This window comes from Antedon mediterranea, chromosome 6 (assembly GCF_964355755.1).
Source record: "Antedon mediterranea chromosome 6, ecAntMedi1.1, whole genome shotgun sequence".
Taxonomy (NCBI): Eukaryota; Metazoa; Echinodermata; class Crinoidea; order Comatulida; family Antedonidae; genus Antedon; species Antedon mediterranea.
Genome location: NC_092675.1, coordinates 18,562,505 through 18,580,119, shown reverse-complemented (window position 1 = coordinate 18,580,119; position 17,615 = coordinate 18,562,505). Strand labels below are relative to the sequence as shown.

The window sequence follows — 17,615 nt, the reverse complement described above, 5'->3', positions numbered from 1 at the left end:
TAACGGTGAAAGCTCTGTCTCCCCATGAGTGGTGAGACTTAGGTTGATGTAGAAGCAGCGTATCACTAGAACGCAGATTCCGTCTGGGAACATACAGCCTAAGCATGTCAGAAATATATTCAGGAGCCATGCCATTAATAGACTTATAAACAAAGAGTAATATTTTAAAAACAATGCGGTACCTAACAGGAAGCCAATGCAAAGTTTCCAAGGTATTTGATATGTGTGCATATCTTGGTAGTTTTTAACAACTCGTGCAGCTGTATTTTGAATCAGCTGAAGCCTGTGGAGTTGTTTTTGTGGTAGCCCATATAGCAATGAGTTTCCCATATCCAGTCGTGAAGTGACAAAAGCATGAACAAGTTGTTTAGCTGCTGCCTCATTAATAAACTTTCGAATCCTTCGGATGTTTCGTAAGTGAAAAGACGACGTAGAAATAGTTTTTGAGATATGAGAAATCATAGTCATACCCGCATCCATTTCAACCCCAAGATAGCAGTAATATATTATTATTTTTAAAATTAAATAAATTTAATAGCTGTATATTTTCTTGATTATTTATTAGTAATTTCTTCGTCTCTTTACTCTATTATTCTGAACAGAAGTGACGGTGAATAAAATTAAGTAATTATATTCACACCCTTGGTGCAAAAAAAAGCATAATTGTTCAAATACATATTTCATTCCTCTAAAGCTCTGTCTATCACTATCAAACCCAAATATGGTGGTGATATGCACAAATATGGTAGTGATATGACATTATCATGTCCATACATGGGCATATCCCCACTATATTTGGGCATATCACACTTTTTGTTCAAACTACCTTAATAGTGTAGAGAGCTTTACACACCACAAATATACATGAGAGCTACAACCAATGCCTTAAAATGCAAGTAGGGGCCTACTGTATGACATGTTAAGGAAGGATAAACCTTCGTTCCGCTTGCTAATTATTTGAATGAATGCCAAGCGTGTTTTAAACAACTAAATTAGCCTAGAGTCTAAATAGCTTCCGTTAATATTATTTTAATTATATTCGACGTTAATTCATCCTATGACAACATTAAAACAATGGATCATTTGCTGTATTATAAAGGAAGTAAGATCTCAGGACTCCACTTACGATTTGTTCTCTACCACAGGAAGGCAACATCATGACTCTTTGATTTATTTTGAAGTTAATACAATGAGTTAATATTTTTGTTTCAATGATTTTATATTTATAGCCACTATTTAATCTGATGCTAAGCCAAATGAAAAATTAGTTTCAAGTTCCCTTCCTCGTCAGATTTTGAAGCCACATGCTGTAAAAAAATTGAATGAACCAAGGTACCAAAACATTGGTTTGGTGATAGTTACCACAATTTTTATAGTATTCCTTTTATCGAAAAATTAATACGAAGGCCATCATCGAAACAATTTCAAATCATGGAAGTGAAATTAGCGTTTTTAAATTTGTTTTTTCCTTATTATTATTATCACAAGAATATGTTTGTAATGTTTGTACTAGTCCATCAGTATGCATGGAATTTGTTTTTGTTGAAAAATACAATACAAATGATTAAATGCAATATATATTGTCAACAATATTCTATTTTAACCTTCAATTGGGATTTTCAACATAATGAACACTGTAATAGCACGTAATTCCTCCATGGTTAAATAATAACCTAACCCACCTACTACATTACTACATAAGGCTTGCGGGTTTCCGGGTTTTCAATAAATACTAGTGTTATAGCTGCATTATATCAGCCGATTTATTTATATCGCCATATACGTTACCGTATGAGAATTGGAATGAAATTCGTTACGTGGACTCTTTGAATCTATTTATATTTTTAAAGGCGGCCACATTGAAAACTAAAAATTGGAGGCTCTAAATGTCAATATAATAATCTATAGTTTAAAACCAGTCATTTCTGTTCAACCAAATAACTTTATAAGTCAATCATAGTCTTTAATTTAACTTGTTTTTTATATTACTGTTTTTGTTATATTTACGTGTTTAATGCTATACTTTGTAATGTTTATATTTTTTATTTTAGATTGTAAAAAGATCCCAATGGAAATAAGCTGATAAGCTTTTTTGGGCCATCCTGGAAAATCTTTTATAAATGTATTATTTGTAATGTCCGTAATTTATGTTATCACTTTGTATGTATTTTTTATGATGATTTTCCAAATAAATTCAATTCAATTCAATTCAGGGGGGAAATGGCAAAATCAAAGTGTTGTGAAAACAATATAAATTATCTGATAAACCTTCTAGAAAGTAGGAAACCTTTTGTCATTATTCCCCCTGACTGCAGTGGAATTGTTGGATGCCCTTCATGTTTCATTGAACCTACCAAAAAAATCAAATTAAGACTTTAAAATGCCTGCTCATCTAACCACCCCAGCACCACCCCATCCATTACCCATGATATGTCCCTACTTGGGTGCTCTATTTTACTCTGTATAGTTTTTAATAACGAGCATGTGTGATAATAGATTTAAAAACACGTTCATTGAGTGATGGGATCACTTCCTCAAGTAATCTTGTCACGATAGTATTACTTATGTAATGAGTCACTGTATTATAAATCTGAAGAGACACAGATTATTTCCCTATTGTTTTACCTATATTAGAGGTCTAATGATGCAAGAATGTCCTATTTATACTTTCCTTTCCGTTGCCTGTGCTATGCGTATTGCATGTTGGATGACTTTTGCATATTCATGTCATATAATTGTAATCGTTGATGTTGACAGGTATCGAAAATAGAGTTGATTTTTTAAAGTTTCTCTTTCTATAAGATAAACGCATTTTAATAATAGGCCAACAGAAAGCATAATCAATTTTGTTATAAGATCATAAGATTGTGTTTTTATTAAACTTCTATTTTCACATCAATTGAAATGTCTAATAAATACATTATCGATGTATTTAGCTTTGCGAAGCGACCCTACGACCACACTCGGTCACGCGGGACTAATATACAGCTTGTGTAACAAACTAGTTTGACAAGAATGTGTGATGTGCCCAAATATGATAGTGATATTACATCATCGTGTCCATATATAGGCACATCAAATTTTGTTGTCACATAAAGTTTGATAGTGTAGTTGTTTAGTTTAAAAAAAAAACAACCAAATAAGCAATAAAGTATTTTCTATTCATTTTTATTAACATTAGTAGGACAAATATTAGTAACGCGTAATCCATTAATTTCACTCAACTCTACATTTTTTAATAAAATGTTAAAAAGTATTGGTTTAATCACAACAATATTTGCCCAATATTGTTTTAGGTCAAAGTATAAAAATTATCCGGAGTTTAAATAATAATTTTTATTAAGACTAAATAATATTGCTCAAATAAAATATTATATTCTGACCAATTTCTGCAGAATTATATTATCAATAAAAAAAATCAGGTTTGTTTTTTACTTTAAGCTCTGTCTACACTATATGAACTGTGATGTGCCCATTATGGACACCATGTTATATCACTACTATATTTTGGTACATTTTTGTCCGATATTTGATTGCAGACAGAGCTTTAAATGCCGGTACACCTTTATACTGTGTAATGTTCTAAATTAAGTTTTTATAAACCATATGATTCCAGAAGAAACCCTATTGTACGTAAATCAAATTGTGCATTATAATACTAAGCGCAAATGAATACACTTTTGCTGTGTAAATGACGAAACATAAATGTTACATCCCGCAAAATGCGCATTTAAATTGCTTTCATGATTTAACACTATTAACACCCTGACATTTTAACACAGTAATATAAAGCTAATTAAGTTATAATAATAATTTCTTTTTAACAAAATAAATAGTTTCTCTTCACACAAATGTATCACTTCATCAAAATCATTTTGAAAGAATGTTGGAATGCAGTTACGTCTAATTTCAGTAACATTTCGCAAGGTTTTTAATTCAATTCTATCGTTTTAAGCTCTTTTTACACTATCAAAAAAGTGTGATGTGTCCAAATATGGTAGTAATATGCCCAAATATGGTAGCGATATGACGTCATCGTGTCCATGTATGGGCACATCACGTTTTTTGTCACATAGAATTTGATAGTTTAGACAGGGCTTTAGTCTATTTCTATACAACCCACAGAGATAACTAAATTGTTCAATGGTTTCACCATACAAGTATATCTACGTATCTACAACTATTTTCCAGTATCATACTTTCTATGGACCAGAAATTACTGAGTTGAATAATCAAATTCCGTGATATCATATATATGAAATTCTGTAGCATAGAATTATTTTTACTGGGCAAATTGTATAGCTACAATACCGAATATCAGTTATTCAATTTAGAGTTGAAATGGATGATGATTGAGTTTGAATCCTCTTGATGTCAGCTTCTTACTTGTACAATGCTAAATACATGACACCATTAGCTCTAAAAATTGCCTTGATCTAAATTACATTACTAATCATGGCCTGTCTGTAATTGTATGGCTGTATACATGTTGCTATTAGATAAATCATTAGCACAAAATAAAACTAACTTCATATTAACCATGGTTTTTATGACTCTAAATTGTATAATAGACTCCAAAATTTTGATATTATCTTATAGGAAAATGGAAAATTGTATTATATTCAGTGTATAACATTTCTGCTAATCACGTTGCATTATAACTACCCTAACATGTACTGTACTTATTCACATACAATAGATTATATATTTGTTATATTATATTATTAATTATACTTACACGCACCATTAATTTAAAAATAGGTAAACTCTGTTTTATTGCATCGATGTTCTTTATACGTATATTTACTTATCTATATTATTTTACTTAAATAAAGTATGCTAGATTATAGGTAGTGGTTTCTAAATAAATATTTCACACGTTACTCAAAGGTTTATGTTAAAATAGATTTGTACTGTTACTTTAAAACGTAAAAGTAAAAAAATAAGTCATAGAGTATCATAGTTATCGCATGTGTACCAGTTTTGATAATTCTAGTCATACATGCTCTGCCCATCGGGTGAGCATGACCATAGGAAATATACCTACTGGTGAGTTGAGTGGCCGAGTGGTTAAGACAGTGGAACCGTAATTACGTAGCCATAACATCGGCAGGGGTTCGAGGTTCACTCACTCCATGGTTCTGGTAGTAGAACGAGTCTTCTCGGATAAGGACTATAAACCGTAGGTCCAGTGTACACAACTAGCTCGTGTGCACTTTAAAGAACCTAGTACATCTTTCGAGATGAGTAGGGGGTTACCCAGTGTATTAGTACATCACAGCCACTGATCACCAACTGGGCCCTCTGGGAGACCAGTCTTTGACTGAAGAGGTCGCCCAGGATAAATATATAAAAAAAAAACTGTCCCACTAATTATATCACAGCCACTGATCACCAACTGGGCCCTCTGGGAGACCAGTCTTTGACTGAAGAGGTCGCCCAGGATAAATATATTTTAAAAAAACTGTCCCACTAATTATAAACTGTGCTTCATAATTTGAGACAATACGACTGTAATACAATAGCAAGCAACAACAATGTTTTACGCCAGAATCGAAATTGTATTCCATTTATAAGCTGACTTATTAGATTAGATTTGGTTCTAAAATGGAAGTTAAATTGTTAGAATCAATTTCGAACAGGAACACCATTATGTATCAATAATACACATGGGGGTTGGACAGAATAATGGCAAGAGCAGACACATTACTAATCTTTGTCGACTCGGGACATTTTGACTCAAAAATAATTATTATAAACGGTTCAACATGATTAGATAAATCAATCTAGTCGTAAGTACCTTGTTTTTTTACAGTCCATTAGAATTGTTACTACTACTACTACCATTTATAATTACATCGCCATTTTGAACTGAATTTTCCGATACGTAATCTTCGTCACCATTTTTTACGTCACCGTTCTCTGTGCAGATATCATTATGAACTTCAGCACTCTGCCGACGTAACTTCCGGCTCATCTTTAAACACAGGTTATGCATGTCCATCAGTGAGTTATATAGAGTCTCTCGAAAGATAGTCGAATCGGTTTCTGAACAATCTTTGAAAGATGATATGGCAAACAGTATATAATCTTCATGAGGATTATATGAGGCACCGTAACCATTTTGAACCACCGGACCGTAACACATAAATGTGTCTAGCTTAGTTAGAACCTACACAATAAAAACAGGTTAAATGTATTGATATATTATTTTAACAAACTACTTTAATAAAGTTTTGTGAGTAATGTAGTGCGCCCTCTATATCGTCACACATAATTTGGTTCCATCGACACGACGGACTGCCTATGTTTAAATCTCGTGTAAGAATGGTATAGGTGAAACCGTTGTTATTATCTTTTCTAACAGTACATCAGTCAAATTAGTATAATGGCCAAATATGACTTTTGTAATGTGGTGTGCCCTCTATATCGTCACACAAAATTTTGTTCCGTCAACACGAACAGCCCGAGTTTAAAGGACAAATTGACCGAGGACCATATTTTAACAACGTATTAGGAATGTACATCTGATTTCAGAACAATCGCGAGATTAAGTATATCGCCGCACGCGGTCACCGTACAGCTGTCGCTGTAAATTGATGTGCCGTACACGATGATTTATGTAGTCAACTAAAATTAGCACCCTGGGAATTAATTTCGAAAGAGAAACTTGTCACAAAATTTTTGATTTGGACTCATTTAAATAAACCCAATTTGTGTTTTGTATATAACATTAAGGGTTGAGGGATGGGGGATGGGGAAGAAGATGGGTACAAAGAGGAAAAACGTTTATTCTTAATCCATCTTTATCAGTTAACAAAATATTTTTTCATGTTTTATAGGCCTATAAAAATTATACCACTAAATACATTAACACATTTGCGATTTATTATTTTGTTAAAACTGTCACTGTCATAGTCGATTGAAATATAATGTTTAGTAATTAAATAATTAATACAAACGTTAAGAAACAACTGTCAGTAATAAAGTTCATTTGTATATTATGTGTTTGTATATTTAACAGTAGGGCCTACCCACATTCGCAGTAATAAAGTTCATTTGTATAATATGTGTTTGTATATTTAACAGTAGGGCCTACCCACATTCACAGTAATAAAGTTCATTTGTATAATATGTGTTTGTATATTTAACAGTAGGGCCTACCCACATTCACAGTAATAAAGTTTATTTGTATAATATGTGTTTGTATATTTAACAGTAGGGCCTACCCACATTCACAGTAATAAAGTTCATTTGTATAATATGTGTTTGTATATTTAACAGTAGGGCCTACCCACATTCACAGTAATAAAGTTCATTTGTATAATATGTGTTTGTATATTTAACAGTAGGGCCTACCCACATTCACAGTAATAAAGTTCATTTGTATAATATGTGTTTGTATATTTAACAGTAGGGCCTACCCACATTCACAGTAATAAAGTTCATTTGTATAATATGTGTTTGTATATTTAACAGTAGGGCCTACCCACATTCACAGTAATAAAGTTCATTTGTATATTATGTGTTTGTATATTTAACAGTAGGGCCTACCCACATTCACAGTAATAAAGTTCATTTGTATAATATGTGTTTGTATATTTAACAGTAGGGCCTACCCACATTCACAGTAATAAAGTTCATTTGTATAATATGTGTTTGTATATTTAACAGTAGGGCCTACCCACATTCACAGTAATAAAGTTCATTTGTATATTATGTGTTTGTATATTTAACAGTAGGGCCTACCCACATCCACAGTAATAAAGTTCATTTGTATATTATGTGTTTGTATATTTAACAGTAGGGCCTACCCACATTCACAGTAATAAAGTTCATTTGTATAATATGTGTTTGTATATTTAACAGTAGGGCCTACCCACATTCACAGTAATAAAGTTCATTTGTATAATATGTGTTTGTATATTTAACAGTAGGGCCTACCCACATTCACAGTAATAAAGTTCATTTGTATATTATGTGTTTGTATATTTAACAGTAGGGCCTACCCACATTCACAGTAATAAAGTTCATTTGTATAATATGTGTTTGTATATTTAACAGTAGGGCCTACCCACATTCACAGTAATAAAGTTCATTTGTATAATATGTGTTTGTATATTTAACAGTAGGGCCTACCCACATTCACAGTAATAAAGTTCATTTGTATATTATGTGTTTGTATATTTAACAGTAGGGCCTACCCACATTCACAGTAATAAAGTTCATTTGTATAATATGTGTTTGTATATTTAACAGTAGGGCCTACCCACATTCACAGTAATAAAGTTCATTTGTATAATATGTGTTTGTATATTTAACAGTAGGGCCTACCCACATTCACAGTAATAAAGTTCATTTGTATAATATGTGTTTGTATATTTAACAGTAGGGCCTACCCACATCCACAGTAATAAAGTTCATTTGTATAATATGTGTTTGTATATTTAACAGTAGGGCCTACCCACATTCACAGTAATAAAGTTCATTTGTATATTATGTGTTTGTATATTTAACAGTAGGGCCTACCCACATTCACAGTAATAAAGTTCATTTGTATAATATGTGTTTGTATATTTAACAGTAGGGCCTACCCACATCCACAGTAATAAAGTTCATTTGTATAATATGTGTTTGTATATTTAACAGTAGGGCCTACCCACATTCACAGTAATAAAGTTCATTTGTATAATATGTGTTTGTATATTTAACAGTAGGGCCTACCCACATTCACAGTAATAAAGTTCATTTGTATAATATGTGTTTGTATATTTAACAGTAGGGCCTACCCACATCCACAGTAATAAAGTTCATTTGTATATTATGTGTTTGTATATTTAACAGTAGGGCCTACCCACATTCACAGTAATAAAGTTCATTTGTATATTATGTGTTTGTATATTAACAGTAGGGCCTACCCACATTCACAGTAATAAAGTTCATTTGTATAATATGTGTTTGTATATTTAACAGTAGGGCCTACCCACATTCACAGTAATAAAGTTCATTTGTATAATATGTGTTTGTATATTTAACAGTAGGGCCTACCCACATCCACAGTAATAAAGTTCATTTGTATATTATGTGTTTGTATATTTAACAGTAGGGCCTACCCACATTCACAGTAATAAAGTTCATTTGTATATTATGTGTTTGTATATTAACAGTAGGGCCTACCCACATTATAATAATATATAATATAATAATAATAAATACTTTATTTTAACACGGAAAAGCTTGTGTCACCATAAAGGTGTTCTTCTACAAGGCCGTGATCAACTAACAGTAGTACATTACACATTTAAAAATAACAAATTTTAAAAATAACAAATTTTAAAAATAACAAATTTTAAAAATAACAAATTAGAGAACAAAAATATATGAACAGAAACCTTAATTACATTTGTGACAAGAGTACAAAATAAATAATAAATCACACCAATAATTTTTTGAAAGTATTCAAATTTGTGGCATTTTGCATTGGTTTTTTTAGAGTATTCCATAAACTAGCACCATGATATGAAAAACTTTTTTTTTTATATTCTGTTTTGGGTTTATTCAATTTTAATACATCCTTTGATCTTGTATTGTATGTGTCTAGTTTGGGTGTAAATAGTTCGTTTAGATATGGTGGTGCTTGATTATGGAATATTTTATATAACATTTTGGCTTCATTATTATGTAGTTGAGTATTAAGATTTATCCAGTTTAAGTTTTGCAGGGCTTGTGTACTTGAGTCGTATTTCCTTGTTTTTGTAATAATTTTGGCTGCTCTGTTTTGTAGCATTTGTAGTTTATTAGTATTTTTTTTTATTTGATCTGCCCCACACAATATTACAATAGTTAAACTGTGGAGAGATAATACTATTATACATTAAGCAAGATACATGTTTTGGGACGAGATTTGAAGATTTTTTTAAGTAGTACAAGCCTGGCAATACTTTACTTTTAACATTATCTATTTGTTTATCCCACAGTAAATATTCATCAATAACAACACCTAGATGTTTACAGCTTTTTACTCTTTGTAGCCGAACATTGTCTATGTTTAAATTTAGATCAATGTTTGCTAATTTTGCAAGCCTTTGTTGTGTTCCTATAAACATACACTGAGTTTTATTTACATTTAGACTAAGCTTGTTACTTGCTAGCCATGATTTGATTTTTTTTAAATCTTCATTAATTTTTGCAAGTACTTCATTTATATCAGAAGATGCAAAGTAAAGAGCTGTATCATCTGCATACATACTAATCTGTACACTATTTACATGCTTTGGTAGATCATTTACATAAAGTATAAATAAGAGTGGTCCCAAAATTGATCCTTGGGGGATTCCACAATTACTATAGCATTTATCTGATCGGACACCATTTACTTGTGTTAAGTGCGTACGATCACAAAGATAGTCTTTAAACCAATTTATAATAGAGACATCTAAGTTAAATGATTTAAGCTTGTCTATAAGTATGGTATGGTCTACCGTGTCGAAAGCTTTTTTCAGATCAAGCATGACTAAACCTATATACTTCCCACAATCAATATCATTTATCCAATCTTCTGTAATGTTTAATAATGAAGATACAGTAGAGAAATTAGGACGAAATCCTGATTGGTAAGCATAAATCATATTTTTTGAGTTAATAAATTGATAGACCTGATCAAATACAACCCTCTCGATAATTTTAGAAAGAATCGGTAAAATTGATATGGGTCTGTAGTTGCTAGCTTCAGTCCTATCTCCCCCCTTAAACACTGGGCATATTTTGGCACATTTCCATCTTTTTGGAAAAGTACTGGTTGAGAGTGAGAGATTTACCAAATAAGTGAGAGGTCCAACGATTTGATCAATAACCAACTTCAGCATTTTAGCTGGAAGCTCATCTAAGCCTGTCGCTTTACTAACATCGAGTGCGTTTAATTGTTTATAAATATATTCCTGATTAACAAAACTAAATTTAAGTAGGTCCCTACTTTGATTAGTATTATTTACAATAAGTAATCTAGGAATTTCTGGTGGGATGTTTTTTGCAAGGTCAGGTCCTATTTTAGAAAAATATTTGTTTAAATTGTGGGCTATTTTAGAAGAGTCTGCTGTTAGTTTGTTATCATTTGTTTTTAAGTTTGATATTTCAGTGTTTATACTCTTTGCTGGGACAATATATCTTAAAGTTTCCCATATTTTCTTTGAATCTTTTGTATCTAATTGTTTAGAAAAATATTCTTTTTTACATTTCTTTATTTCAGCATTTACCTTATTTTTACTTAGTTTGTATTGAGCCCACATTTCAGGTGTATTAGTTTTAGATGCTTTCTTTTTTAGTACATCACGCTCACGCATAGACCTAACTAGATCATCTGTTAGCCAAGGACTAGTTTTGTTTCGCACCCTCTTCTTTTTTAGCGGGGCATAATCATTAGCAATTTTAAGAAAATTAGATTCGAAAAAATATGTAGCGTCATCAATATCATTATAATGTTGAATTTCTTGCCAGTTTATTTTTTCAATATCCCTTTTAAATTCATTTTCATTAAAATGTTTGTAGTTTCTACTTGTTTTATATTTATGCTTATGAGCTTTACACTTTTCTTGTTTACCAACAATTACATAGATAGCAGAATGGTCACTGATACCTGTATGTAAAACACCTGATTTGGAGATACTATTAGGAACTGTTGTGTAAATATGGTCTATTAAAGTACTACTATTTTCTGTGATTCTCGTTGGCTCAGTTATTAATTGAGTTAGATGAAAATTTTTAGCAATATCAATTAATTTTTTAGTATAACAAGATAGGTTTTTAGAATGAGTGTCACAATTTACATCCCCAATTATCATATATTCTAAATTTGTACTTTCAACATTCTCTAGTACTTTTTCTATTCTCTCAAAGATCTGCATATCAGAATTTGGGGGTCTATACCATGATAAAAGGAGGAATGGTTTTGAATTTAGTTGTTTAATTTCAATAATAGACATTTCCAAATGTTCATTCATAAGATCTGGTCTTAACTTATGAGTAGTCTTCCCGTTGCGATTTAAGTACACAGCAACTCCTCCACCTTCCCTGTTACGATCTTTACGATAGAGATCATAGCCATTTATACGTACATCATTATTACTAATAGTATAATCAAGGCGAGTTTCATTTAAAGATATAACATCAATTTCATTATTTTCTATAATGTGTTTAAAATTGTCAAAATTACCTATAAGTGAAACAATGTTAAGACTTAAAATACTTAGACCATGTCTTTGAAATATTGAACAGTCTTCAGTGAAAACATCCGTTGTACCGGTTACATCTTGAATCGAGTTGTTAGTTTCAAATAAGAGCGGTAGGTTTAACGTTTCGTTTAAAATATTGTTACTGTAAATGTCTTTTATTTTCACGGCCCTATCTTCATTGCCATCTTTTCATTGTTGTTGTAATAAACAAAATTTAGCCTTGTGGCCATCCTCTTGGCAGTACCAACATTGGAGCGGTTTCCTATGTCGACAAATACGGCGAATATGTCCATTTTCTCCACAGAAATGACAAGAAGCAATAGATGAAGTTAGTTCTGTTTGGCGGGTGTTTGTTTTTAAGATTGTCACACTAGAGTTTATGCTTTTGATGAGTGCAGTTGTTCCACGTTCATTAAGGTGAAGTCCATGTCTTGTAAATTTCGAGGTGTCAAGTCCAAATGGTGATAGGAATGCCTTAAAGTTATCTATGAAGCAATCTTTGAAGTTCGCTTTTAGCATTTCATTAGTTTGTAGTACATGTAGATTTAGTTGAGGGTTGTCTAGTCTTGGGCATAAACCAGATACATAAACCTTTCCTGTGATTCTAGATTGCAGATAGACCATAAGTTCATGGAAATCAAGTTGTAGTTTATTTTTGTTGAAATTTGGATTTCCACAGTCATTTGTACCAGCATGAACAATGACATTTCTTACCTGACTTAGATTTATTTCTTGAATGGTGGCAGTAATTTGTTGAACAGTAGCACCTCGTAAAGTCTTTACGCTAGTATTTATAAGACCTCTTGTTCGTATATGTTTTAGCATGGAGTCTCCAATTATCAAATTTTCTTTCAGTTCCATATGCCTTATGATGGGTTCAGGTTTCGGAGTGTCTTGCTCGACTTTGCTGTCATTTAGATATATGACAGAGCTTGTTTGCTCATCCTGAGAAACAGATGTATCATGATCAGGTGTAGGTGCATCATTTACCGCAATAGCTGCAAATCGATTTGTAGTTTGTACATGAGTAGTTGATTTTACAGGATCCTTTATTTTACATGCTTTACTTGGCGTGCGATACTCATTTTGTTCCTCTGCTTTTTCATGACGCAAACTAGCAAACTGTGTTTCAAGGATTAAGTTCCTTTCATTTAATTCTTTGAATGATGACGTGAGTTGCACAAAGTTGCTATGAATATGTTTCAATTCATTCAGTTGAGTTATGAGTTCACTTATTTTTCCATCCTGTTTTCTAATTTTGCTTTTAAGAGTTGGAATTTGGTCCCAATGACTAGGTGTCTGGATTGATACATCAGTTATTTTAACTTGAGGGGTTTGTGTTGAAATTTCCCGAGTTTCATTGTCAGAGATTTCAGCAATAGAGTTATATGTCCTAGTTTGGTTTTCCTTTACACATCTTGTTGGCGTTGAAGCAAAGGGTGAAATTAACAATGATGATGAGTTCATGGTTATTTCTTCATCATCGTAAAAATGACATTCACAGTAATAAAGTTCATTTGTATAATATGTGTTTGTATATTTAACAGTAGGGCCTACCCACATCCACAGTAATAAAGTTCATTTGTATAATATGTGTTTGTATATTTAACAGTAGGGCCTACCCACATTCACAGTAATAAAGTTCATTTGTATATTATGTGTTTGTATATTTAACAGTAGGGCCTACCCACATTCACAGTAATAAAGTTCATTTGTATAATATGTGTTTGTATATTTAACAGTAGGGCCTACCCACATTCACAGTAATAAAGTTCATTTGTATATTATGTGTTTGTATATTTAACAGTAGGGCCTACCCACATTCACAGTAATAAAGTTCATTTGTATAATATGTGTTTGTATATTTAACAGTAGGGCCTACCCACATTCACAGTAATAAAGTTCATTTGTATAATATGTGTTTGTATATTTAACAGTAGGGCCTACCCACATTCACAGTAATAAAGTTCATTTGTATAATATGTGTTTGTATATTTAACAGTAGGGCCTACCCACATTCACAGTAATAAAGTTCATTTGTATATTATGTGTTTGTATATTTAACAGTAGGGCCTACCCACATTCACAGTAATAAAGTTCATTTGTATATTATGTGTTTGTATATTTAACAGTAGGGCCTACCCACATTCACAGTAATAAAGTTTATTTGTATGTGTTTATATATCTTATTGTTATTATATAACTTATACTATATCTAAATGTTTTAAGTTTATCTCCAAGGACCCATAAACTTACCTACTTGTGTTAAACCAAATAATTATACTGAGAGTGTAAGATTGGAATGTTCCATTCATCGCAAATCAATACAATTTTGTATAAACGTATATTAAATCAAAATATAATTTTTTAAGAAAATCGGTCTTTCTTCAACATTTTGATGCTGTACTCGAGCTGTTCGACCGGTTTTCAGCTATTAAAAACAATTATCGTAGAAGGAGATAAGTAAATGCGAAGCATCCTTGTATGTGGGTATTTTTCAAGGACACCCATTAGACAGTGTATACCACGATCGGAAAACACCCCTATTTGGGGCAAATAGTTGAACCTAAATTCGTTTTAATTGCCGTAGAAGGAGATAGGTAAATGCGAAGCATCCTCGTATTACTGTGTGCGGGTATTTTTCAAGGACATCCATTAGATAGTGTGTACCACGATCGGAAAACAGCACTATTTGAGGAAAATCAAATCGAACCTAAATTCGTTTTTATTGTTAATAACTAATTATCTAACTCAATTTAATTAGTAAACAGGGTTACCAGGTGGTAAAATCAGTACCGAAAGTACGAACCAACTTTATATACCATCGAGTAAACATTCTAGAAGTAACGCGCGATTTTTTTCTTGTTTCTTTTGCCTATCTGGATATATATTGAAGTGTTTCTTCAAAATACCAGACTAAACATTTTAGCAAATTTAAGCCTAATACAAGTAATGTTAGCAATTGAAGTGACGGTAACTATCTCTTTTATGTTAACAACAGTGAAAACTAATTAAGTAGATTTTTGCGATGCAATTTACAGCGACGGCTATACGGCGAGCACGTGCGTGCGGCGATATCCTTAATCTCGTGATTGTTCTGATATCGTATGTACATCTCTAATACAATGTTAAAACATGGTCTTCGAATGTTAAAGATGTTATGTTTTGTTTAAAATATATAGTTTAAAATATGTTTATTGAGGTAATATAGTGCGCCCTCTATATCGTCACCCAAAATGTTTTTGTTTCGAAGCGGACAGCCTGAATTTAAATCTAAACCAATCGTTTGGGAATGTTAAAAATGTTATATTGTGTTATTTTTTCTAACAATACCATCGGACTAGTTTAAATGGTGTTTAGTGAGTAATATAGTGCGCCCTCTAAATCGTCACACACAATTATGTTCCATCAACAAGGAATAATACAAATCGTTGTTTGGTTATGAAAATATTAAATTGAAAACGTTACAGAAATAATTATTTATACGATCATATTATTCATGTTGACAGGGTATACTGTGTTATCATGATTAGCTACCGTACCTGACTTGTTGACAACGTAAAGTCGTTGCTTATTTCATAAGCTACGTCTTGGAATATCTCTGGCACTGGTTCTCCCAATTCCCTCGATAGTTCACGAAGACCAAGTAGATGACAATCAAAACCCTGTCCCATAATTGTTCTTACGCAGAAATCTGTCTGAGATTTGATGGCTTTGCGCATCAATTTTATCTTCTCTTCTAACTGTAACAGTAAATCAAACTTTTCAATCAATGAACTGTTTATAAATTAAAGGGATTGTTTACAATAGAAATAATAAATGAATTAAAGATGCTAATAATCTACATAATAGTGAGTTAAATGCCACACGAACCGGTGTTTCAATGTGGTTAATATAAATAAATGTTTTTATAAATATTTGTTTCTTTTACCGTAGCTAAACAGTCGCCTTTTATGGCTCTAGCAAATTCCAACGCCTCTTGTGACGCAGCTCTTATGTTGTCCACACGACCTTCATGAAAACGTCTTGTTGACCCACTCTCGTACGTCGATATTAGATGCCCATACATACTATACATACAGACACATTGTGTAATAATTCAATTAATTACATTGTTCAATATATAATTTGGCGTGAAAGAATAATTCTTGATACTGAAAGTATCTATTTTTATTTCATCGTTTTTGTTTTTATTTATTATTTTATGTAGTAAATTGTATTAGTTTAAATGTATGTGTATTGTTTCTGGGGTCTTTCTCGAGACAAGAAACTTGTTTTCTTCTAGAGAAGACCCCAAATGATGGCTTATTACTATGTTTTCATTTATGTACACACCTATAATTATATTATACTGTATAATGCCATTGTTGAATAAATAAATGTTTTTTGAACTTGATATACCGTAATAAACGCTACCGACTGATTCAAATATTAAAATGATATTTTATATAATTAGAAACAGTTATTAGTACTGCTTATAATCAATCATTATAAAGTTATAATAGTAACAACTTACCTGTAATATGTAACTTGTAAAGCAAGTTGGACAAACGCATCAGGGCTCATGTCTTGTGATTTGGGAAACCCTTTACCAAACTCAGTAAACCGTAATAGTTTCAAGTCCACATTGTGTACCAATCTACAATTACATTAATGTTAATGAATTTGTGTTAACGTTTTCTCAACCAATCCAAACTGATCATTTCATTCATAGTTTGTTGATTGTAGAAGTAGTGGTATTTGTCTACATCTGGATTAGGAATTTAGCTCATTGTATAGTTGGATAGAATGGTGTATATAGACTTCAAATCATGTATACCTAAATGACGTAGAGGTATTTTTTATCTTGTAATATAACTATACTCCCGACTATATATAAGATTTTGTTTAGCATTTTGTCATTCGGATAAATGTTGATTGGTCAGATATTTTGAATATCCAGTAAATTGCAAATTCGCGAGCATTTGGGTATAATTACGTTAGATCAATTATTATATTTGTCTAGTTTACTAGTTAATATTTTTTATACAGTACCATTGTATCATTATCATGGATTATTTTGTGTTGATTGATTGATTGATTGAAATATATATTTATACTGGGTAACCTCTTCAGTCAATGACTGGTCTCCCAGAGGGCCCAGTTGGTGATCAGTGGCTGTGATGTACTAATACACCGGGGTAACTCCCTACTCGTCTCGAAAGATGTACTAGGTTCTTTAAACTGCACACGAGCCAGATGTGTACACTGGACCTACGGTTTATAGTCCTTATCCGAGAAGACTCGTTCTACCACCAGAACCATGGAGTGAGTGAGCCTCGAACCCCTGCCGTTGTTATGGCCAGGTAATTACGGTTCCACTGTCTTAACCGCTCGGCCACTCACTCA

The 17,615-nt window shown here is 32.0% G+C and overlaps 1 protein-coding gene across 1 annotated transcript in view; it reads right to left on the bottom strand.

The window, feature by feature from the left end:
• Positions 1-2,717: 2,717 nt before the first annotated feature.
• The window catches only part of LOC140052243 (choline O-acetyltransferase-like), a 33,657-nt gene continuing 18,759 nt past the window's right edge, over positions 2,718-17,615 (bottom strand). The window contains exons 10-13 of the mRNA XM_072097707.1: positions 16,744-16,866; positions 16,159-16,297; positions 15,770-15,970; positions 2,718-6,172 (exon numbers count right to left, since the gene is read on the bottom strand). Coding sequence (XP_071953808.1) covers positions 5,810-6,172; positions 15,770-15,970; positions 16,159-16,297; positions 16,744-16,866 — 826 coding nt within the window. The 3' untranslated portion in view covers positions 2,718-5,809. The remainder of the gene's footprint in view (positions 6,173-15,769; positions 15,971-16,158; positions 16,298-16,743; positions 16,867-17,615) is intronic.